This window comes from Lolium rigidum, chromosome 7 (genome assembly GCF_022539505.1).
Source record: "Lolium rigidum isolate FL_2022 chromosome 7, APGP_CSIRO_Lrig_0.1, whole genome shotgun sequence".
In the NCBI taxonomy this organism is placed as follows: Eukaryota; Viridiplantae; Streptophyta; class Magnoliopsida; order Poales; family Poaceae; genus Lolium; species Lolium rigidum.
In genome coordinates, this window is record NC_061514.1 from 360,097,395 (window position 1) to 360,122,818 (window position 25,424).

At 49.0% G+C, this 25,424-nt stretch overlaps 1 protein-coding gene across 1 annotated transcript; it reads left to right on the forward strand.

Moving 5' to 3' along the window:
• The first annotated feature begins 14,989 nt into the window (after positions 1–14,989).
• LOC124679416 (F-box protein SKIP27-like) lies at positions 14,990–16,590 on the forward strand. Its single transcript, XM_047215173.1, has 4 exons — positions 14,990–15,143; positions 15,586–15,866; positions 15,954–16,028; positions 16,125–16,590. Exons 2-4 carry the CDS (start codon positions 15,642–15,644, stop codon positions 16,335–16,337), a joined length of 513 nt encoding a protein of 170 aa, XP_047071129.1. The 5' UTR covers positions 14,990–15,143; positions 15,586–15,641; the 3' UTR covers positions 16,338–16,590.
• Positions 16,591–25,424: the final 8,834 nt, after the last annotated feature.

Here is a 25,424-nt window from a genome sequence, read left to right on the forward strand (position 1 = left end):
CATGCTAGTTTTATGACAATACCTACATGTTTTGCTCACACTTTATAATGATTTTATGCATTTTCCGGAACTAACCTATTAACAAGATGTCGAGGTGCCAGTTCCCGTTTTCTGCTGTTTTTGGTTCCAGAAAGGCTGTTCGGGCAATATTCTCGGAATTCGACGAAACAAAAGCCAAACATCTTATTTCACCGAGATGGACCAGAACACCGAAGGGGAGACGGAGAGGAGGCCCAGGGCCCCCAGACCACAGGGCGGCGCGGCCTAGAGGGGGGCGTGCCCAGGTGTGGTGTGGGCTCCCCCAGGCACCCCCTTGCGCCGCCTCTTCGCCTATAAAATCCCTCACGACGTAAAAACCCTACACCAATTGACGAAACTCCAGAAAGACTCCAGGGACGCCGCCGCCATCGCGAAACTCCATTTCGGGGGACAGAAGTCTCTGTTCCGGCACGCCGCCGGGACGGGGAATTTCCCCCGGAGTCATCTCCATCGACACCACCGCCATCTTCATCGTCGTTGCTGTCTCCCATGATGAGGAGGGAGTAGTTCTCCCCGAGGCTGAGGGCTCTACCGGTAGCTATGTGGTTCATCTCTCTCTCCCATGGTGTGATCTTTATGTGATCATGATCTTTGTATCACTATTAATCTATGTGCTACTCTAGTGATGTTATTATAGTAGTCTATTCCTCCTCCATGATGTAAAGTTGACAGTGTGTGCATCATGTAGTACTTAGCGTAGGTTGTGATTGTAATCTCTTGTAGATTATGAAGTTAACTATTACTATGATAGTATTGATGCTCTCCCCCTTTCATAGCTATTGTTGACAGTGTGTATGCTATGTTAGTACTCGGTCTAAATTGCAACGGTCTATTATGCGCTCCAGAGGTTACTTTAATATGAACTCCGAATGTTGTGGAGCTTGTTTACTCCGGCTTGAGGGAGCTTTTGTAGCCCTACACAATGAATGGTGTTAGTTATCCAACAAGAGAGTGTTTGAAAGTAGCACAAAGGAAGAGAAGTTATTTATTTATGTGATCATTGTTGAGAGTGTCCACTAGTGAAAGTATGATCCCTAGGCCTTGTTTCCAAGCATTGAAATACTGTTTCCAACAAGTTCTGTTACATGTTTGCTTGCTGCCATCTTTATTTCAGATTGCAATTACTACTTACAATCATCCATATTACTTGTATTTCACTATCTCTTCGCCGAACTAGTGCACCTATACATCTGACAAGTGTATTAGGTGTGTTGGGGACACAAGAGACTTCTTGTATCGTAATTGCAGGGATGCTTGAGAGGGATATCTTTGACCTCTACCTCCCTGAGTTCGATAAACCTTGGGTGATTCACTTAAGGGAAACTTGATGTCGTTCTACAAACCTCTGCTCTTGGAGGCCCAACACTGTCTACAAGAATAGAAGCGTGCGTAGACATCAAGCTATTTTCTGGCGCCGTTGCCGGGGAGGTAAGGTAAAAGGTATTCACATCCTCCGACTACTAAGCTATTTCCTAGCACTGTTGCCGGTGTGTGAGTGCTCGAAGTTATTTCCCTTAGATCCTGCAATTGCATCTTTTTGTTTCTTGTTTTATTTTCACTAGTTAGGCTTAATGGAAAACAACAAAAAAATTAGAGATCTTTATGAACTTTATATTGAATTGGGACATGATGTGTTTGAAGAGAGAATTAAAAAATCCATGGAATTTTGTTTGCAAAATAGTTGTAGCAATGTTATTAGCATGAACTCTTTGAATACTATTATTGCTAATGCTATGGACGAATTTAAGCTTGGAGAAGCTGGTTGTGATATTTTTAGTCCCCCAAGTTTTGAGGAGAAAATTTTCTTTGATGATACTTTGCCTCCCATTTATGATGATTATAATGATAGTGGTATTTTGGTGCCACCTACTATGGAGGATAAAATTTATTATGATTATACCATGCCTGCAATTTATGATAATTACAATGATGGTTGTGATAGTTTTACTCCCACTATTACTAATAAAATTGATTATGCTTATGTGGAGAGTAATAATTTTATGCATGTAGCTCATGATAAGAATGTTTTATGTGATAGTTACATTGTTGAGTTTGTTCATGATGCTACTGAAAGTTATTATGAGAGAGGGAAACATGGTTATATGCATCTTAATAATATTAAGTTTCCCCTCTTTATGTTGAGAATCTTGAAGTTGCGCTTGTGTTTCCTTTCTATGCTTGTTGCTTTGTGCTTACATGACTTGTTTATTTACAAGATTCCTTTTCATAGGAAGTGGGTTAGACTTAAAAGTGTTTCTTTTTTGGTTTTGATGCTCTCTTTTGCTTCAACTCTTATTTCTTGCGAGTGCATCATTAAAATTACTGAGCCCATCTTAATGGCTATAAAGAAAGCACTTCTTGGGAGATAACCCATGTTTTATCTTGCTACTGTTTTGTTGTGTCTACTGTAGAAACCTCTCCTTATCTTTACTTTATTGCATTGTTGTGCCAAGTAAAGTCTTTGATAGTAAGGTTGATACTAGATTTGGATTACTGCGCAGAAACAGATTTCTTGCTGTCACGAATTTGAGTAGGTCTCTCTGTAGGTAATTCATAAAAATCTGCCAATTTTCGTGTGTGATCCTCAGATATGTACACAACTTTCATTCAATTTGAGATTTTTCATCTGAGCAAGTTAAGTGCCTCTAAAAAATTCGTCTTTACGGACTGTTCTGTTTTGACAGATTCTGCCTTTTTATTTCGCATTGCCTCTTTTGCTATGTTGAATGGATTTCTTTGTTCCATTAACTTTCGGTAGCTTTGTGCAATGTCCGGAAGTGTTAAGAATGATTGTGTCACCTCTGAATATGTGAATTTTTGATTATGCACTAACCCTCTAATGAGTTTGTTTTGAGTTTGGTGTGGAGGAAGTTTTCAAGGGTCAAGAGAGGAGGATGATATAATATGATCAAGAAGAGTGAAGAGTCTAAGCTTGGGGATGCCCCCGTGGTTCATCCCTGCATATTTCAAGAAGACTCAAGCATCTAAGCTTGGGGATGCCCAAGGCATCCCCTTCTTCATCGACAAATTATCAGGTCACCTCTAGTGAAACTATATTTTTATTCCGTCACATCTTATGTGCTTTACTTGGAGCGTCTATATGTTTTTGTTTTTGTTTGTATTTGAATAAAATCATATCCTAGCATTCCTTGTGTGGGAGAGAGACACGCTCCGCTCGTTCATATGAACACTGGTGTTCTTAGCTTTACTCTTAATGTTCATGGCGAAGGTTGAAACTTCTTCGTTCATTGTTATATGGTTGGAAACAGAAAATGCTTCATGTGGTAATCGGTAAATTGTCTTGAATAATTTGATACTTGGCAATTGTTTTGCTCAAATAGATCATGTTTAAGCTCTTACATCATGTACTTTGCACCTATTAATGAAAAACTACCATAGAGCTTGTTAAAATTTGGTTTGCATGATTGGTCTCTCTAAAGTCTAGATATTTTCTGGTGAAGTGTTTGAACAACAAGGAGACAGTGTAGAGTCTTATAATGCTTGCAATATGTTCTCATGTAAGTTTTGCTGTACCGGTTCATACTTGTGTTTGCTTCAAACAACCTTGCTAGCCAAATCCTTGTACTGAGAGGGAATTCTTCTCGTGCATCCAAATCCTTGAGCCAAAAACTATGCCATTTGTGTCCACCATACCTACCTACTATGTGGTATTTCTCTGCCATTCCAAAGTAAATTACTTGAGTGCTACCTTTAAATTTTCATTCCTTGCCTTTGCAATACATAGCTCATGGGAAAATAGCTTAAAAACTATTGTGGTATCGAATATGTCGCTTATGTATCTTATTTCTTATAAGTTGCTTGTTGAGCGGTAGCCATGTTTCTGGGGACGCCATCAACCTGTTACACCTTTGTTGAATATCATGTGAGTTGCTATGCATGTTCGTCTTGTCTGAAGTAAGGGTGATTTATCATGATCAAATGGTTTGAGTATGCATATTGTTAGAGAAGAACATTGGGCCGCTAACTAAAGCCATGAATCATGGTGGAAGTTTCAGTTTGGACATTAATCCTCAAATCTCTTATGAGAATATTATCTCGTTGTTGAATGCTTAAGCATTAAAGAGGAGTCCATTATCTGTTGTCTATGTTGTCCCGGTATGGATGTCCTTAGTTGAGATCTATCAAAAACGTGAAATCAAATGCGATCTATCTCCTTGGACCTTTGTACAGGTGACATAGAGGTACCCCTTTGTGACACTTGGTTGAAACATATGTTACACAATGATAATTCATGAAAATCCAAGCTAATTAGGATAAGGTGCGAGCACTATTGGTATTCTATGCATGAGGCTTGCAACTTATAGGATATCTTATGCATAACACATATGAATTATTACTACCGTTGACAAAATTGTTTCTATGTTTTCAAAATGAAAAGCTCTAGCACAAAAACAGTAATCCATGCTTCCCTCTGCGAAGGGCCCATTCTTTTACTTTATTTGAGTCAGTTTACCTACTTCTTTCTATCTTAGGAGCAAACACTTGTGTCAAATGTGTGCATTGATTCCTACATACTTGCTTATTTGCATTCATCATATTACTTTGTGTTGACAATTATCCATGAGATATATCCATGATATAAACATGTTGAAGTTGAAAGCAACTGCTGAAACTTATATCTTCCTTTGTGTTGCTTCAAAACTTTCTACTAAGAATTTATTGCTTTATGAGTTAACTCCTGTGCAAGACTTATTGATGCTTGTCTTGAAAGTACTATTCATGAAAAGTCTTTGCTATATGATTCAGTTGTTTAGTCATTATCTTTACCATTGCTTTGAATCACTTCATTCATCTCATATGCTTTACAATATTATTGATCAAGATTATGATAGTAGCATGTCACTTCGAAATTATCCTTGTTATCGTTTACCTACTCGAGGGCGAGTAGGAACTAAGCTTAGGGATGCTTGATACGTCTCCAACGTATCTATAATTTCTGATGTTCCATGCTAGTTTTATGACAATACCTACATGTTTTGCTCACACTTTATAATGATTTTATGCATTTTCCGGAACTAAACTGTTAACAAGATGCCGAGGTGCCAGTTCCTGTTTTCTGCTGTTTTTGGTTCCAGAAAGGCTGTTCGGGCAATATTCTCGGAATTCGACGAAACAAAAGCCAAACATCTTATTTCACCGAGACGGACCAGAACACCGAAGGGGAGACGGAGAGGAGGCCCAGGGCCCCCAGACCACAGGGCGGCGCGGCCTAGAGGGGGGGGGGCGCCCAGGTGTGGTGTGGGCCCCCCAGGCACCCCCATGCGCCGCCTCTTCGCCTATAAAATCCCTCGCGACGTAAAAACCGTACACCAATTGACGAAACTCTAGAAAGACTCCAGGGACGCCGCCACCATCGCGAAACTCCGTTTCGGGGGACAGAAGTCTCTATTCCGGCACGCCGCCGGGACGGGGAATTGCCCCCGGAGTCATCTCCATCGACACCACCGCCATCTTCATCGCCGTTGCTGTCTCCCATGATGAGGAGGGAGTAGTTCTCCCCCGAGGCTGAGGGCTCTACCGGTAGCTATGTGGTTCATCTCTCTCTCTCCCATGGTGTGATCTTTATGTGATCATGAGCTTTGTATCACTATTAATCTATGTGCTACTCTAGTGATGTTATTAAAGTAGTCTATTCCTCTTCCATGATGTAAAGTTGACGAGTGTGTGCATCATGTAGTACTTGGCGTAGGTTATGATTGTAATCTCTTGTAGATTATGAAGTTAACTATTACTATGATAGTATTGATGCGATCTATTCCCCCTTTCATAGCTATTGTTGACAGTGTGTATGCTATGTTAGTACTCGGTCTAAATTGCAACGGTCTATTATGCACTCTAGAGGTTACTTTATTATGAACTCCGAATATTGTGGAGCTTGTTTACTCCGGCTTGAGGGAGCTTTTGTAGCCCTACACAATGAATGGTGTTAGTTATCCAACAAGAGAGTGTTTGAAAGTAGCACAAAGGAAGAGAAGTTATTTATTTATGTGATCATTGTTGAGAGTGTCCACTAGTAAAAGTATGATCACTAGGCCTTGTTTCCAAGCATTGAAACACCGTTTCCAACAAGTTCTGTTACATGTTTGCTTGCTGCCATCTTTATTTCAGATTGCAATTACTACTACAATCATCCATATTACTTGTATTTCACTATCTCTTCGCCGAACTAGTGCACCTATACATCTGACAAGTGTATTAGGTGTGTTGGGGACACAAGAGACTTCTTGTATCGTAATTGCAGGGTTGCTTGAGAGGGATATCTTTGTCCTCTACCTCCCTGAGTTCGATAAACCTTGGGTGATTCACTTAAGGGAAACTTGCTGCGGTTCTACAAACCTCTGCTCTTGGAGGCCCAACACTGTCTACAGGAATAGAAGCGTGCGTAGACATCAGTCATGGTAGTGGTATTCCAAATCTTCCGGATAGGACATGCTCCAAGAGGTCCTATATGGTTCTTGAGTGTTCACTTCTTCCACGGTATTGACCGTCAAAGCAAGGTTTGTACCTCTTGCCATTCCAATAGCACGATTGCGAGAATCTCGAGAGTTTTGTTCGGCCACCTTGAGAGCTTTCATCTCGTGCAACACTTGTTGGGAGGTAATTGAAGAGTAGCTTTCTCCTCCAAGGAGACTCTTGACATCAATGGGTTCATGAGGCATCATGCAATCAATATACTTGTCCTTTATCCAAAAGTCATCAATATATGTTGGGCACCCACATTCCGAAAGGCATCGGCAATGGTGATAAGCCTTCTATACATCTCTTGATGATCTTCATCCGGTAACCTCATGAACCCTTAGGATTGGTTCCGAAGAGCACTATACTTGTTTCTCTTCATGCTTTCACTTCCCATGAAGATTATGGACAAACCCTCCCAAGCTTCCTTGGCGGTGGTGAATTTCCGAACATAAGCTAAGTCCTTTGTCCCCACACTTGTTTGAATCATGTTCATGGCAATGGAGTTGAGTTGTTATCAACCTCTTCTCTTCTAGTCAACTTGTTGGGGTTGTAAGGGTTGTAACCTTCTATGATGATTCTCCAAAGTTCATTGGAGGCACTGCAAACATGAGAGCGAAAATTAAATTGCCATGTGCTAAAATCTTCAATATTAAACTTAGGTGGATCACCCCTAATGTTTATATGAGGATGGGGAACCGGGATATCAGGAGAGCGGAAAGGTGGAGGAACGACATTGTAGCTCCCACGACACTTGTTGCCCTAGGAGAAGCAATGGGGGTTTTAATTTTGTCTAAGTGATCACCATCCAAGGGCTTGCTAGAGAAGGGTAAGCCCGAAGCATCTCCCTCTTCTAACGCACCCTTGTCCTTTTCCTCTACGACGGGGATGACGGCGGGAATCGGCGTTATAAGCCCGGAAAGCATTATCTTTATACTTTCCATTTGTGCTTCCATGGAGGACCTCAAAGATGTTTCCATCAACTTGAGATCTTCCATAGAGACCGGCTTCGCGGCCCCTTCCATGACATCATCATCCGGCATACTCTTAGGCGGTTAAGCCCGAAATAAGAGCCGAGGCTCTGATACCAATTGAAAGGATCATATGCCGCACCTAGAGGGGGGTGAATAGATGCTAACCAATTTTTAGTTCTTTTTTAATTTAGGCTTGACACAAAGGTAAATTCTCTAGATATGCAACTATGAATTACCTATATGACAAGATCAACTACTAAGCAAGATATAGCTAGACAATATATAGGGGAGCTAATAAGGATAGAGGTAACCGAGAGTGGAGCACGCGGAGACACATAGATGATTCCCGTAGTTCCTTACTTTTGAGGGGAAGTACGTCTACGTTTGGAGGAGTGTGGTCGCCACGAAGGCCAGACCAACGCCACAAAGGCCTCACTCAGGTCTCCTGTGAGCAACACTACAAAGGCCTAGCCCACTTCCACTAAGGGATTTCCTCGAGGCGGAAATCGGGCCTTTACAAGGTTCTTGGGGCACACATCCACAACCGAATTGGAGGCTCCCAATATTTGTAACAACACAACAACAAGAAGAAAAATCAACCACAAACAACTAGGGTTTCCAAAGAGGAACACTAGCAAGGGGGCCCTCAAGCATATGAGGGGAAAATGCAAATCGCTGGAGAAGATGTAGATTGGGGTCTTCTCCTTCGATTCTCCAAAGCTTAAGAGATTTGGGTGGTTGAGGAAGGAGATCTGATGGTTTTGGTGTTCTTGGTGACTCAGCAATGGTGGAACAAGTCTTGAGGGTTTGAGCAACTTTCCAAGGTAGGAGAAGGGTTCCTTAAATACCCCTCCACCAAATCTGCCCGTTGGGACGACTTCAGCGGCAGTGTCGGCCCTGAGACAGCGGTAGTGCCGGCCCTGAGAATTTAGGTCAGCTGGTCAACAGTGGTCAGCCGGCAGTGCCGGGGTGCAACGAAGTTATCAGATGTGACTCTTTTCTTTATCTGTCACACACTTAGCACATCGTTAGATCATCACCGACGTTGTTACCAAACACGCAAAACCCTATAGATCATGAAATGTTCTTTCACGATGCCGGTGGACTTTTAAGGCTGGCCGCGCGCGGGAAACTATGCCATTGAAGGCGGCGCGGAAGCCCAGCCGCCGCCCGCCAGTGCACGCGCAAAAGAGACAGCCGCGATATTAATGGCGAAGGCTGCAGCGCAGACGCGGAAGCGATGCCCTCGATACAGGCTCGCTGCCAGGCGGGCCTGGTGGAGAAGCGAGCGGTCACTTGGTGCATCCGCGGAGCGTCTGCCGCAACGTATTACAGACGCAAATATACGTCGGGTTTGCGTCGCTACGGACTGCCCGATCACGATGTGTCGCCCCGCTAGAGGTGGTTTCAGACGCATTTTCGACGCAAACGGACGCAAACGGTCGCTCAGCGTCCGTCCCGTTGGAGATGCTCTGATGGCGGAAGCTGGGAACACACGCGTCTGTTGGGCTAGTAGGGCATGTACATTCCAAGACGCTTGTGTGGCCGCTAAAAAAAAGTCAAAGCTGGAAGTTGCATAAGCACCAGGCGCTAGAAGCAGTATTTTTGTTCCTGATTTCTAAGCAGCCGACTCCTCCTTTTGCATCGATGCCAAAAAATCACCAGCTAACTGCAAGAAAACTAGAAAAACAGGCAGGATCTATTTCCTAGCGCCCTTAAACAAGCGCCCCGATGTACCTGCCCGTATAGATCGTTGGACGAGGAGGAGACGCAGTGGGACCGAGTCAACCCAAAACCGGCGATCATAAACCGCTTTGCAGCAGCCGCCAACCGTGAACGAAGAGGAGTTGGTCAGACAATTCTACGGAAGACGCACCAACAACGGGTTAACTAGCTCCACTTTGAACTCTTCTTCCTAATGCAGAGCCGCCCCCTCACGACTTTCCTTTTGAACATTAGCCATGGCTTGCTCCTTGTTTAAATGAGTTTAGCTAGTAGTTTATCTTCATCTCTCTGTTCAAACACGACGCTAAAAAATCTACTCTCTCCATCTAAAAAAAAAATATCTCAACTTTGTTTGAATTGACTTGTATCTAGCCTTAGGGCATGTACAATGATATCTACTCAGCCGTCTGTAACTTAGTCCACGTAGGAAATTTGCTGACGTGGGAGAGAGAAAACGAAAAACTGCACAGCCCGTCGGTAGAAATAAAGACGGTCTAATCCCGTGAAAATCTCTGCCTAACGACGGACGATTTCGCGTTGTACGGAGGGCGTCGGATGTCGTGGGTCGGAGGGTCGTCTTCCGCGGAAACTGATCGTTGCGGAGTTCGCTCGTCCAACCAGAAATCACATCTGGTCTGCGGCTCTGCGCCATGCATGCTCGCTGATGGGTTGGAATCGCAGTTTGCAAGTGATACACACGGGGAGGAGCCGAGGCGCTGGTGGCCGGCCGTGGCGGCTAGCGGAGGAGGATGTGACCTGCTCGGCGGTTGGCGCCATAGCGGATGGACATATGGAGCAAGTGCTCCTCCGCTGTTGTCAAGCAGATCGAGGCCCTCTCTCCATCGAATTCCAATCCTTCCTAGCTATGGTGTTCTTTAGTTTGTTTGATCTATGAGTCCTGATGCATCTGTTAAGGAAGAAGATGCGACGGATGATTGATTAGCTTTGCTCTACTTCTGCCCCTTTGATCTTGTGCAGTTAATGATTGATTAACTGCTGAACGATGAGTTTTCCGGAATTATAGGAGCTATATAGACAAACCACTGTAAAGGGTGTCTTTAGTGGAGTCTGTAAATGACATGAATAAGAATTACAGACGGTGGAGTTCTAAACTACATGCCCTTACGCTAATGAACATTAGGATCGAATCTCGTAATTAGAACATCTAGTTATACATACTATGTGAAAACGTTGGGAGATGCCATTTGGAGGATAGCCCACGGTAGGTGTTTTTTTTTTTCATTCTTCTTTTGCCAACACCCTTGAGCGTGTAAGTTGCTGAACATTTGTGCAGGGCATGACGCATGCAGTAACGGAGCCATCGTCTAATTTGATCCTCCCGAGAACGGAACGGATGTCTGGAAAAGCTAGGCAGAGTGTCTAGCACGGGAGAGATCTGGACGCTTCTCGATCCAGCCACATGCAACGTCGCGCATCTCCGATTCTGGACACACACGGGGGTAGACCTACGCGTCGCCATTCGCGCCGACCGGCCCGCCACCAGAGCTCAAACACTGAACCTGGCTACGCGGCGGCGGCCGGTGGCGGTGGGCACGTCCGCGCGTGGAGGCAAAAGGATGGTCGGGAACCCCACCACGTGGTGATCACCGGTACGGCGTGGGACTGTGTCCGGCCTCCTCGAGACAACAAAATAATGCCAGGCAAAGGAGATCCGGCTTATCGAAATCCTGGCCGCGGGATGGCTTAAGCTGGCAACACACGGTTGCGCTGGACCTCAATCCGGAAACCGGCGATCATGAGCCGCTGATTCTTGTTAAAGAAAACTAGCAGGAGCCACTTTGCAGCAGCCGCCAACCGCGGATGAAGCGGAGCTGGTCAGGATGCAAGTGGACACGTCCGTGGAGTCCGTTACGTGTACCGTATGAGCCGCGTAGGCTAATTTCTATGTCCGTGGAATCCGCGTAAGCACATTCAGCTGCTCGCTGAGTCCGCCGGACAATACGGACATGCCGAACCAGTTACGAACCAGAGACGGAAGCAGACCTCTCCCGTTCAATTTTTTCCTCCTTCTCCTCAATTTTCCACACCACCACTGCCTCCCCATTCTCTGCTCGATTCTTCCCCACCTCCGCCGTATTCTTCTCCTCCTTCACCGCCACGCCCATCTTTGTCCGTGAGCCGCGTCGAAAAGAGAGCCGGGATAGCGCAGGCGTAGAAGGGAGGCACTGGTCGGCGACGAGCGGGGCGGAGGGTGGCGGCGACGAGCGGGGCGGAGGGCGTGGCGGCGTCCCCAATCTACTGCAGTCTGTTCCTTTGTACGAGCTGCGGACGTTTTTTTCCTAGCAGGATACACGGCCCTAGCAGGCTGCGCGGCCAATGTCCGTCAGTCCGTGAAGATGATATGGCCCGTCCGCGACGTCGTTTGGTCTATTTAGACGGACGTGGACTCACGGACTCACGGACGTTCGTGTCCACCTGCAACCTGAGGAGCTGGTCAAACAATTGCATGCCCACCAACAAAGAGTTTGCTCCACTTGGAACCAATCTCTTTTTTTCTTTGTAAAATTGTAGTGCGGACATATTCTAATGCGACACGCTCAGGGCCGGCTCTATCAGTGGGCCCAGCGGAGAAAAAAATCGATTGCTATACATGGACAGATAATTTTTGTGTGAACTAATTAACACTGATCATTCTTCGGTCGTATCAAAAATCTGATACGCCTTTGTTTCAAACAATGTTCATATATGCTACAGTGTATAAAAAAGAGAAAATTGTGCCAACAAACCTTCAAACCTCGAGTAAATCATGAGAAACTAGACTTACGTCGGTGCATTTGTTGACACAGCAAGGTTGTCACCTCCACAAATGAGCTGAAAGGAATGGACTGCTGAACGGAAGCACTTGTAGCCTGCTATTGTTGTACAAAGAAAGAACAAGCTGTCACAGATTGATAATTTGGATCAGCACAAAAACTATAGCCGGCCAGCTGCGTCTTGTTGAGTTTTCGAATCGAGATTTACTTGCCGATCTTGATCTCTCCAGCAATCCCGTGCTTCCATCTCAGACTATCTATGACCGTATGTGATTAGCAAAACAGGGACTAGGGATTTCAGGGGTGGGGCGAGGAAGGCGAGACGACAGACGATGTTGAACTCCGTGCGATGATTCGATCGAGGGAAAGGAGTCGTCAATAGCGATCAATGAGTATGTTTCGTTTCCATCTACTATACACTGTACCTAATACGTAGCAGATATGGGCCCCCGTATTGGATGGGCCCCGGGCTGTCGCACCTCTTGCCCTGGGCCAGAGCAGGCCCTGGACACGCTAAAAAGAAACATACATGTAGCAGTTCCCAGAAAATAACCTTGATAAACTTTTGACCTGAAGAATTTAAAATACTTACACACTAAACATTAGAGGCTCGCGTGTGGCTCGACAGGCGGCACTGGAGATGATAGCGTGCCCAGTCCCCGCTGCATCTGCCGCTCGCCTCTTCCGCGCCGGTAGGCCCTATTGCCAAGGTTAAGAGGGGTGGTTTAGTTGTTTAGAGCTTGCTCGTCACGTTGGTGCACGTTCGACTCGGCTAGGGGTGGAGATCGGGTCGCCGGTGTGCGGAAGTCGGGGCGGCGACCCCGGGTCTCGATGGCGATGGTGGCGGTCGTCTCCCTCATCCAATCAACACGGATGGGTGCGGTTCGGCCTAGATCCGAGATGGCGCGCAACAGCTGTGCCTTTGTCCTTGGTTTTCGTACGTGTCCGTCGTGGGGAGTGTGTATTCGGGGGTGAGTGTGGGGCTATGGGACTCATGCGGATCGAAGGCTAGGACACCGTCCCCAGTTGTGTGCGGTGAGTGGAGGTTTTGGCACTGGGCATGGTGCGGTAGGGGTATCACGGCTCGGTGTGGAGTGTCCTCCTCGTGGGGATGCCGGAGCGGCGACTACGGTAGTGTGGTGGTGGTAATTCCGTGCCTTGGGCCGTGTGGGCGGCGAGTATGGTGCGGTAGGGGGGTGTCGCTTCCATCGTTGGAGGCATCGTCGAGGATTTCCTTCACCTCCCTCGTCATCCTGAGTCTCAAAATTAGCATTGTGTTGCTTGCGTGGCTTTCGTGGTCGTGTTGTCAGGCGTCAGCTCTGGATGCTTGGTTGAAGTGTCATCAGCCTCGCTGGGGAGCGAGCCTGGAACCGGTGTGCGTGGGTTGCAGAAGTTCTAATGTCAGAGCGGTGGCTCCCGAAGCGGTTGTCAAGGTGTAGTTATCGTCTTTTGCTGCTTAGGAGGGATAGTCGTTGACTCGTGTCGTGTGTGGTCTTGGGACCGGCATGTTGCATTGTGTTGTCCAGTTTTCAACAAGTTTTCCTCATTAACAAGCCATTAACGTGCGTCAGTTTTTGTCAGATTTTTTTAATATTTTAGAATATTTTTAAAACTTATTTTTAAAATCAAGAGCATAAGTTAGTAGAGCGAAAAACACCACATCCTCTCGCACCTATTGCTGTAAAAAAAATAAAGCCTTTGTTTCTTTTATAAATAAACGTAGTTGGAACGATTGGAAGAGACATGCTCCCTCCATTCTAAAATAGTGTACATTGTAGCCATAAATTTTGTTCTGAAATAGTATATATTGTAGATTTTAGTTAACAACTGAAAATAAAAGTAATTTTCCAGTTTTTGTTGGTTGTTGATATTTTCAATGTAGATTAAATTGGTTGTTCACATATCTAAGTAATACTATAAATGCAACAATAATTTATTTCATTTTTCTATGTTGATTACTTTTTCCATCCTCAAACAATACGTTAATACATGTTTTAAGACAAACCCTATTAACTTTGACCAACTCTTTCAAAAAAGTAGTTGCATTTATGACACTAAATTAATATTGCTAAATTCATCATGACATTTGTTCAATAATGTAGTAAATTTTTTTTTGTGTAAAACTTTAGTCAAAATTTAAAAAGTTGGCATTTTTTTAAAAGAAAAGCGTACACATTTTAAAGGTGGAGGAAGTAAATCAGAACAAACGAAGTAGTATTACACAGTGTTTCAACCTTGATATTCCTACTTGGGTCGTGACGAAATACAAAGATTTCAAATCACGAGAGAACAAGTGAACCGAATGTCGGCAGAGCGTGCAACTCATGCTTACAGTTTCCTTGTCCACGAAGGTTCGTAGTCTTAATCCTTCTTTCCCACAGCTTTTTTTTTTGTGTGGGTAGAAGCAACGAAAACCACAAGAAAAACAAACCCCAATAAAATAGAGTAGCTGGTTCCCCGACCGACTTCCACCGACTTTCGAGCGGCCAATACCAATCCCAGCCGCAGCCGCCACATCACCAACCCCAGCCAAACCTCACAACCTCCAACGGCTAGTTTTCAGATCGACACGATCGCGCCACGTACCCCGATCCGCCACGCGTAAGGCCGCGTAACCACCGTCCGATCCACGCGTTCAATACACCACGCGGGTTGGGCGCCAACCCACCTCGATTTCGAAAACAATATCTCCGCTCATTCCCACCCATCCTCACCCATTCGTCTGACACCCACGCACGCCAACAGGTGGACCATGCTCCTGTCCTGTCCCACCTGTCAGTGAGCCGTCGTACGTCGCAGCGGCCGGGGCGCGCAGATGACGCATGCGAGCACGACCACCCAGCATAGGATTCCGGCGGTTCCGCCACATTTCTAGAAACGCCCCCGGAGAAGAGTGTTCCAGTTCCAGGTAGGTTCCCTGCCCTGCAGCCGAGCCGAGCTGGTATAAATTCAGAAACAGGGGAGGTCAAGCTGTTTCCATAGTTACCTCGCCGCCACCATTACTTAGCAGATAGGTTTTGCTTAGCGTCGTCTACGCACTAGTTTCATTTCACCACCACCAAGGTTTCCGCATTCGCCAAGGCCAATCGGGTTAGGGAAGTGTATCCGGAGTGACGGATAGCAGGAGGCTTCAGTCCAGAGCGAAGAGAGAAAGGTATGATTACACTCCCATTCCTCTGCTCCTTTCATCCTTTGCGGTCCAGTCGTGGGATCTGGTTTCCTTCTATTGTGCTTCGAATTTATTTGGGGTCTGTGTTCTGCTCCGGGCCAGTATCTCTGAACTTTCTTTTATGTTGTTTTCTTCGATTTATTTGAGACTGCTTGGGCTGGAAGTTGCGATTTGAACTTCCGTGAAGTCGGGGTTCTGTTCCGTTGAAAGTGGTTCAAAGGGGATTTTGTTTTGAAAATCCGTTGAACTTTTTTTCGAACCTTTCTAGTGGAATAGCTGCTAGGTCTGAGCATTTTCCAATCTCGATCTCCAGCAAAATGCGATTAGTAGTTTGAATTACTGCGGCGAACTACCCATTCTGATGGGGATTTCCTTCAATCTGAACTCCAATAGTTTTAAGTAACCATATTTCTTCAATTATATGCAGGCCGATTTCATTACAAGACTTGGGAGCAGTAGGGTTCAGCAATCGAAAGGGGAAAAATGGCAGTTGGACAGAGCATGCCGAAGGGGACTCTCGCCACCAGCCTGAGCTTCCCAAGCAGCGGCAGCACGAGGATTCTGGGGAGGAAGAGGGTCGCCGTTTCGCCGGCGCCGAGCCCCTCCGGTCCGCACTCGCCAGTGCGGGCTCTGCGCAAGCAGCGCAGCATCAGGTTCCACATGGACGACGCCGTCTGCCTCCTTGAGTCGCTGCCTCAAGATGTCCTGGTAAGAACTACTCCTTGCTCCCTTTCGAACTAGATCTTGTTTCAAAATGTGTTTGTTGCTCATCCCAAATTGATCAAAATCTTTCAGATTAAAGTCCTTTGCAAGGTGAACCACAGCGACCTGAGGCAGCTCCTGCTAGTGTCCAAGCCAGTCAGCGAAGCGGTACGCTTTTCTTCCTGACCCCTAAAACCCAAATCGTGCAGCCAAATTTGTAACTCATTTAGACTAACATTGCCTTGCTCAATTCGATCTGCGCAGACTGTAGTTGCGAAAGAGCTGCATTTCGCCTTCGCGACGCCGTCGAAGGCCGCCGCTGGAGACGGCGAGGATGACGACGACGAAGGCCCCGGCGCGCCCAAGCAACGCAGGGTTGCACGGTCGCGGTACGGGGGCAAGAACTTGGCGAGCGTCACCGTCAATCTGTCGGAGTCCTTCAGCAGCTTGCTCTCTGACCCGGATGTGGAGATGTAAATACCACGGCAAATCGATTTTCCCCTTGTGTACTTGCCCGTCGTAGTTCCTTTTTCTCATAGGTCACGTCGAACAGAGACTTTAGTTAGTCATATATGTAGTCATCAGTAGAGTAAGTTATATATATGGTCATTCTTCAATGCTGCGATTGAAGAGGACACACGATGTTTTGCTTATGTGTATGTATTATTACTGTAAGTTATAAGCGTCAGAGTGTTGGAACTCTGAAGAGCATTAGTAGTAGTGGAAGTTATATAAGCGTCAGTGTTGGAACTCTGAAGAGTATGTGTGTATGCTGCAGTGTACGATCTCTGTATACTCGTGTACATTTGGAATGTACTCTAGGCAATGCTATAATAAATCAGTTTGTTTGGTCATTTTACTTCACCCTGTGCATCTTATCATACCTGGTTAGTGGTATGTTGGCGTCTCTATGTGTGGTTCAAGATCGCTGTGCAACAGACTACTGTGTCGTGCTATTATTCAGAACTTTGAAAGATGTGCGACGTCCACCTATGATTAACGAGCAGTTCCGTCAGATACAAATCTGGAAAGTGGCAATTCACTTCTTAAAGAGATCTCGTCACCATTTTTCCATGGCGGTGAGTTCTGAAAGTGAGTTTCGGGAGAAAAACTTCAGAAAGTGGAGTTACTACGGTGCCGAACCGGCCTGAGCTCGGGTTCAGCCTAGGCACCACGAAAATGTTCAGAGCATCCCCACTCGTTGGCGCTCCCCACGTCCAAATCCGGCGAAATTTTTGTCCGGATTGGATGAAGATTTGGCGTGGGGAGCGCCGAAGTTCCAGCCGTCCCCCCGGCAGGAAACCCCCAACCTCGACCATTTGACATATTTCAAACAAATTCAACATAAAATTTAACAAGTTCGGCAAACAAGAGGACGAGAATTGCTGAAACAAATTCGGCGATAACGAGTACAATGTTTAACAAGTGCTGAAACAAATGAAGCACACAATTTCACAATTTTTCAAACAAATTAAGACAGACTAGTTGGCGTCGGCGTTGGCGTTGCCTCGGAGCCTCCATATGTGCTCCACCGGATCATCTTGCGGCGAGCTGGTGCATTGTAGAGTCTCGAATCTCCTGGCGCATAGCAATGAAGGCGGCCCATGATGGAGGCACTCGGTGATTAGGTCGTGCAAGAGGACCCTCTCTCTCTCATATGGTGCTTCTTGCTCGGTCGGAGGAACCGGATGCTTTCGCTCATCTTCAATAATCATGTTGTGTAGGCACACACAGCAGTTCATCACCTCCCACATCCGATCTTTGGACCAAGTCATAGCGGGGAACCGGACGACGACAAATCTCTGCTCGTAGGACACCAAATGCTCGCTCGACGTCTTTTCGGCAAGCTTCTTGTTTCTTGACAAACTCGCAAAGTTTGGGGGTGCTAGGGTTGGAGATCGTCTTCACAAATGTTGCCCACTTTGGATAGATACCGTCTCGCAAGGTAGTATCCTTTGTTGTAGTGCCGACCATTGATCACGTAGTCCACCGGGGAGCATGACCCTCAACAAGCTTGGAAAAGACCGGGGAGCAGTTTAGGACGTTGATGTCATTGTTGGATCCGGGCATACCAAAGAAAGAGTGCCAAATCCAAAGATCATGGGTAGCCACTGCTTCAAGTATCACAAGTGCAGCCTTTTTTGTGACCCTTGTACATTCCCCGCCACGCAAACGGACAGTTCTTCCATTGCCAATGCATGCGATCAATGCTTCCAAGCATCCCTGGAAAACCTCTAGCTTCATTTGTTGCAAGGATCCTCTGAGTGTCTTCGACAGTGGGTGATCTCAATTAATAGTCTCCGAACACTGCTATGACGGCCCTGCAGAACCGGTAGAAACAATCAAGGGCGGTGGACTCCGCCATGCGAAGATAGTCATCTGCAGTATCACCGGGAGCTCCATACGCCAGCATCCTCATAGCCACTGTGCACTTCTGCAAGTGACGAAAATCCAACCAAACCGAGTGCAATCCGCCTTGCATCCGAAGTAGGGATCAAAGTGGCGGATGGCATACACAATTTCCAGAAATAGCTTTCTGCTCATCCCGAAACGACGCCGGAAAACACTCTCACCGTGCAATGGATTGTCGGCGAAGTAGTCGGCGTACAACATGCGATAGCCCTCCATTCGCCGTCTCGGCTTGCACTTCCGGCGACCTCGTGCCGACCCACCACGCCGACGAGTTGCCGGTCCGCCGTACATGCTTGCCAAGCAACCAAGGATCATCATGTGCTCCTCTTCTTGGGCGGCTGCCGCCATCTCTTCTTGCATAAGCTCGACGAACATCCGCTCCTCCTCTTCGTCCGAGTCCATGGCCGGCGAGGCAAATGGACGAACACCGACGGGCGTGGTCGAGGCAACCCGAGCCGCGAGCGACGACGAGCAAGCGGGCCGGAAAACAGGCCGGCGGAAGAGCAGCCGGATAGACCGTCGTCTAAACACGGCGGAATATAGGCAGGTGGGGAAGGAGTGGCGGCGCAATCTGGGCAACAAGCCGGCGGGGTGGTGCCGGCGGCGAGAGAGATACGAGGGGTGGGGGAGATTTTGAGCGACGTGGCGGTGGGGTTCGTGCGTCGAGTCACCGACAGATCGGGCCCTTCCCCGCTTTTCACTCGTCCGGAGTCCCCGAGAGCTCCCCGGGGGCCGGGGGTGCGTGGGATCGCCGGATGGATTTAGGCCCAAATCCGGACGAAAACGAGGAACCGGGGGCGCGACTGGGCCGAATTACGCCGTCCGGATGGAAAAAACGCTCGCCGGGGGCCTCGTCGGGGGGACGAGTGGAGATGCTCTCAGAAAGTGAAGTTATACAAGCGTCAGTGTTGTAACTCTCAAGAGTATGTCTGTATACTGGTAGTGTAAGAGCTCTGTATACTAGTGTACATGGGAAGGTACTCTTGCCAATACAAGAATAAATAAGTTCGTTTTGTTATTTTTAATCCACCTAGCGGCTGGCGCGCCTTACCATACTTGTTGAGTGATGCACTGGTGTCTATGTTGGTTTATGAATGTTGTGTCACCTAATATATGTGTGGTTCATGATTGCAGCACAACAGACTGTGTCGTGTTACTTTCACAACTCTGAAAGATATGTGATGCATCTGTCTGTGCTTGATGTTCCGATGGAGGTTCTTATGAAAATTGATAGCAGAAGAAGAGTTTTTTTTTGGGTATCCTGTGATAAGGCCTCAGGTGGTTAACACAAAGGCAATTAGACTACCGTTTGCAAGCTCAAGGATAGTGGAGCCCTTGGTATCTCAACCTCACAAAATCCGTTTCATTTGTCCACATGAGATGGCTTTGTCATGAAGGGGATGGGAAGCCTAAATCTTGGCTTGGAATTGTCCCCACGCATTCCTCACGATCATGATCTTTCTGCGGCGGCTACAAAGTAACAATTGGGAAGAAAGCGCATCTTTGGGAAGCACCTTGGCTTAATGGATGGTATGCGGTCGAAAGACATTGCTCGTTGTTATCTTTGAACACTCAAGAAAAAAAAAAGTGCTTTGTTAGCAAAGCCCTTGATATTGATTTTTGGGTGTCCCAAATTAACACCCAATAAGGCGTGGCCGTAGAACACATTGTCCAATTCTCCAAGCATTGGGAAATGACTCACACCATTCACACAGACAACAACCCTATGAACGAGATAACATGGAAGCTCATGAACGATGGGTGCTGCTCGGCTAGTTTGACCTGTGACATCGCGATAAAAAATGCCTATAAGATGCAATTTTTGGGTCTCACAACCTTCTTCATGACATCCTTACTATGGAAGCCTTGGGCCTCCCCAAAGTGCAACTTTTTAGCTTGGTTAATCATTGAAAATAAAGTTTTGATGGTGGATAGATTTGAAAAAGGAGGGTGCAAAAATAGTGAACTGTGCAATCTATGTAACCAATCTCAATGGTCGGGCACCCATCTCCTCTTCAAGTGTGGTTTTACCATTCGAGTTAGGTGCACATTGAAGAATTGGCTAGGACCACAGGACGTTAACCCAAGAGATTGGTGAGTGGAGATAATCCACAAAACAGAGCAATAAAAAAAAACTCGTAGCGTTTGTGTCATGGGAAATTTAGAAAGATGCGCGAGTTTTCTCAAATTCATACTTTACCTTGACAATGCTTGCGTTAGAAATCAAAGAAGAGGCAAAAAATTTGGTGTTTAGACGAGGCAAACGTGTTGAGTGATGTAATGCCCGAAAGTAGTCCGTTATACTTGTTTCTTGGCTTTTTGGCCAAGAGTTGGTTTGTAAGGGTATGTTTGGTTTAGAGCCAATGCCTTCCATACCAAAAAATTGGTGAGCCCATAAATATTGGCTGTTGTTTGGATGGGCACCAAATATTTGGCTCGCCCAGCCCGCCATGCCCGCGCCCATGCTATTCTCGCCAAATCGCTGGCGACTTGAGGGCGCGGAAAACCTTCGCCAATATATTGGCAACCAACGTGATTGCTTCAACCTCGTGGGTCCCAGTCCGATGCTTCTCGTTTTCTATTGCAAATAAAACCAGTCCGTTTGCTTTGATGCATTAGGGCATCTCCAGCGGGTGCGTCGTCCGCCGTGACCGGAAATGCGTCTGACACCACCTCCAGCGGGGCGACGAAAAGTGAACGGGCAGTCCGCGGAGACGCAAACATGGCCCAAATATGTTGCGTCTCCGCAGACGCTCGGCGGACGCGGAAACTGTCCGCGTTGGGTGCATCCGGGCCCGGTCGGTAGTGAGTAGGTAAGCAAAAGATTTTTTCATTACTATTGATTGACCAAAAGGACCATCTTTACAGAGATGGTTAGTCGAGTTAACCTAAAACTACACCGGCCTCGGTTACTCGCAGTAGCGCGGCCTACTACTGGCCGCCGGAAGGGCTGGTGCCATCGTCGAAGCGGGAGCGTTTGGCGCACTCGCGCCGCGCACGCCGGCGAACGGACATCTCGTCCTGCCGCCTGCGCCGTTTGAGGGCCTCGGCCAGGGAGCTGTCCCACAGGGCCTCCGCCTGGGCCAACGCCACCTGGGTAGCCGCCGTCGCCTGGACCGCCGTCGCCGCGTCCTCGTTCGCCTGGGCGGCCGCCTGGATCGCCGCCACGTCGGCGATGAAGCGGGCCCTGTCCCTAGCCGCCTCCGCCACCGCTTCGTCCCTGGCGGCGATGGCGGCCTCCAACTCCCGGTTCTCCTGCTCGACCCGCGCGGGAGAAGGGCCCCTGCGCTGGAGCGAGTCCAGGTCGGAGCACATTAACCCCCGAGCCATGGCCATCGCATAGCTGGGGGCTTCCTCCTCCGCCACCCAAGCCTGACGGCGCTGGGTGTCCCCAGCCAGGGACTTGAAGGACACGAGCAGAACCCGCTGGTCGCCGGCGCACTCGAAGCGGCTGGGCACGGGGAGGGGGGGGTCGTCGTCCGCGATGTCGTGGATGACGGCGTCCGCCGGAGGGGCCGCTATGGCTGCCCGCGCCTCCGCGAGCTCGGCCCTGGCGTCGGCGAGCACGGGCATGGCGTTGGCGATCTCCGCCCTGGTCGCCGCGAGGCGCCCTTCCGCGCGCTCTGCCGCCTCCGCCACCGCCTCCGCAACCTCCGCCTCCGCCGCCGCCGCCTCCAGGTCGAGCTGCTGGGCCTCAACACTGGCGGCGGCTACCTCCTCCTCCTCCTCCTCCTCCGGGTGGAGCTGGCGGCACATGTGAACAACGTGCTCCCAACTAATGTGGTCGGCCATGGATGGATGGTAGGGTGAGGTGTGCCCGTCGCCCCCGCCGGTGTCCACCATATATAGCCACGGCGGGGCGGGAAACGGCGTTGGCGCGCAGGGTGTTTCCCGCGCGCGCGAAACGTCGGCGAAACTTGCCTATGTATTGGGCACGCGCGGGAACGATCGTCGTCGCGCGGGAACAGTTAATCGCCGGCGGCAGTCCTCGACGGAACGTAAAACGCCATTAGCGAGTTGAAGTTGTCCCCGGTTAAAGAATGCGTCCGCACCGCTGGAGGTACCCCAGACGTAAACGGTCGCCCTGGGCCACATCGCGTCGCGGGCCGACGCAAACGGATATTTCGGACGTCCGAAATGCGTCGGCCCGCTGGAGATGCCCTTAGTAGAGAAGTCTGCATCTCTATTCTTACCCCTTTTTTTGCAAAAGCGCACGCTGCCCATTAGACCTCTTGCAGCTTATTCTCTAACATACAATTTACCACCAGATCTTGCCTATCTATGGTTTTCAGTTTGCTAGAAATCCAATTCATGTCCAATGAAAAAGCCGATCCAAGTTGGTAAAATCAGTTCGGCTGCAAACCAAATGAAGGACACATGATTTTGCCAAAATATTGGCAATCTTCAATGGCCTGCTTCTGTCCAAGGCCTCCAATGCAATCGGCGCCGAGGAGGACGCAGAGGAGCTCGGCCCCCCGTCACTGCGGTCTGCTGCTGATGATGGTGAGGCCGGTGCAGGAGCGCTGCCCCTCGCTGCCACGCCATGGCCTGCTTCTTGGGTGTCCTCTGCGGACAACGACGACGAGGACAGCGAAGAGGAACTGGTTCCCCGGACGCCGTCAGCCACCAAGTCCTTCATTGTTGGTGCTGATGTTGAGAAGGTTGATGGCAAGGACATGGAGTGTGTGGGGGGCGAGCATGATGGATGGCAGGAGGTGATGCCACGGCGCGGCTCACGCCGCTCGGCTCTGCCAGCCCCGCCAATTGCTCGTCGTCCTGTCCCTGCTTGGCTCAAGGGTAGATGTTGCAGGTGCCTTGTTCCTGGTCACCGTGCCGCGGTCTGTTGTGACCCCTTCAGGTGCTCTCGATGCCTTGAGAACGGTCATCGCGCAAGTGACTGCCGTAACGCTTGGCGTCCTCTCAGCTTGTTGGTAGGCCTTGCCGCGTCATCGCCCTGCCAAGCGACTGCTCCTCGTTGGGCCCAGGTTGAGGTCTCGCTGCCGTTTGATGTGCCTCATCGTCGGTCCTGGGCATCAGTTGTTTCTGCTCCTGTTGGCTCTTTGGCCTCAGCGGATATGCAATCCGCTTTAGAGAAGCAAGCTGAGTTTTTTCAGGAGGCCATCCGTCCTCTTCACGAGGCCGTTGACTACTTGCATGGCTGGAAGCTAGCGATTGGGGGCTTTCTGGAGCGGGCAGAAGCGGCGTTGGGTAGGCTCTCCCTGACGCCTGCCGATCCTTTGGTTGTGCCTGATGATGACAAAGTGGGCGCGAGTGGAGCGAGCCTTCATGGTTGTTTCTCTCCTCGTGCTAGGGCGAGCTCGGTGATCACGGCTCCGGTCATGCAGATCATGCCTGAGCTCCTAGAGTTGTGTGGTGGTGTGCTTTCCCCCCCTTCCGTCGAGGAAGTGAGGCCCAACTCGCATGAGTCCTTGGATGTGGTTTCTCCGCCATGTCAGGCGGTGGCCTTTGAGAAGTGTGGTGCTGGTGACGCTGCAGTCTCTCTCTCGTCTGAGTGCGGCAGTCAGGTTGTCTCTATTGGTGATGAGGTTGCTATGTCTAGGCCGTTACGAACGGTGCCCGGAGCTGTCGTCGCCAGAGAGGTTTGCGATTTTCTTGCCAACTTGTCAGTTGCCTTCCCCGGATCCGCAATTGGTTGACGGGTGCCCGCCAGTGTCGTGGCTTGTCTTTTTTGGCATGGCATTGGAGTCTCGTGTTCAAGTGTTTGCCTGTGTCGCTTTGTGGTTTGTGTGAGTGTGTTGGTTGTGTGGGTTTGGCCCCTTGCTCTAGGTTTCGCTCGGTTTTCACCCTCTTCTTAATTAATATATGGGCCAAAGCTTTTGCCTTTTTTCAAAAACAAAAAAAGGTCATCACTACCGTGCCGAACCGACCTGAGCACAAGTTCAGCCTAGGCACCACAACATGGGCCGGATTCGGCGCTACGTTCTGAAGCTACTCGCCTAGCCTGCATTGGTTTAGCATAATCTCGGACTAGTCTGGTTCTGAGTGAAGCGTTCACTGGATTCAGCACCTGCGCAGGCTGCGCAGCCCTGTTCCACTAGATCTGGCGCAGCTCAAGGTCCTGTTACAGCGCTAGCTCAAGAGGAAGCAGTAATGCCGGCTCCACGCCGATGCTTCGCCGAACGTACGGCAACAGAACCCAGCATGATGACGCTCGATCACCGGCGTACCAACTGATCGACAGCCGCTCGTGCCGCGTTAAAGAAAAGGGAAAATTAGATCCATACCATTAAAAGATCTCATCTTTAGAAAAATACCACTGAAATTTTGTGCATCAGAAAAATACCATTGAAAGTTACCTCTGTTATTGTTCTCTACCACTGCCGTGATGTTCACGTGATTTGGCCCTTCGTAGCGGTTGTTAGCCATCACTTTACCGCCAGCGGCCACCGTTGCTCCGGCCATGGCGCGGCGCAGCAAGATACACCGCGGGGCGGCGCGGCCAGGTGCTGGTGCAGACGATCTCTGCGACGGGGCAGCACTGGCAAGATCCTCGAGGGGCGGCGTGGGCGAGCTCGGCCATGGTGCGGAGCGGGCGAGCTTGGCAAGGCCGGCGCAAGAGAGGTCCTCCAGAGTGCGGCGGGGGCAAACACGGTGAGCTTCTGGCGCCCACGAGCTCCACGACGGGGCGGCACAGGCGAGCTCGGCCAAGGCCGGCGTGGGAGAGGTCCTTCAGGCTGCGGCGGGGGTGACCACGGCGAGGTGCCGTCGCCGACGAGCTCCGCGATAGGGTGGCGCGGGCGAGCTCCTTGAGGGGCGGCGAGGGCGAGCTCGGCCAAGTCCGGCGCGGGCGACCACGGCGAGGTGCTGGCGCTGACGAGCTCCGCGATGGGGTGGCGCGGGCGAGCTCCTCGAGGGCCGGCGAGGGCGAGCTCGCTGCCAGGGCGCGGCTGAGCAAGCTCCGGCCAGGGGCGGCCGCGGGTACGTACAGGAAGTTCTCTCCGACCATGGCGTGTGCTGAGCATGCTCCGGTCAGGGGCGGCCGCAGGTACGTACAGGAAGTTCCCTCTGGCCATGGAGTGTGCTGAGCATGCTCCGGCCAGGGGCGGCCGTGGGTATGTACAGAAATTCCCTCCGGCAGTTTTCAGTAGTCTGATCGATTGGTCTACTTAACGTCGAGTTTGACGGCAGTGG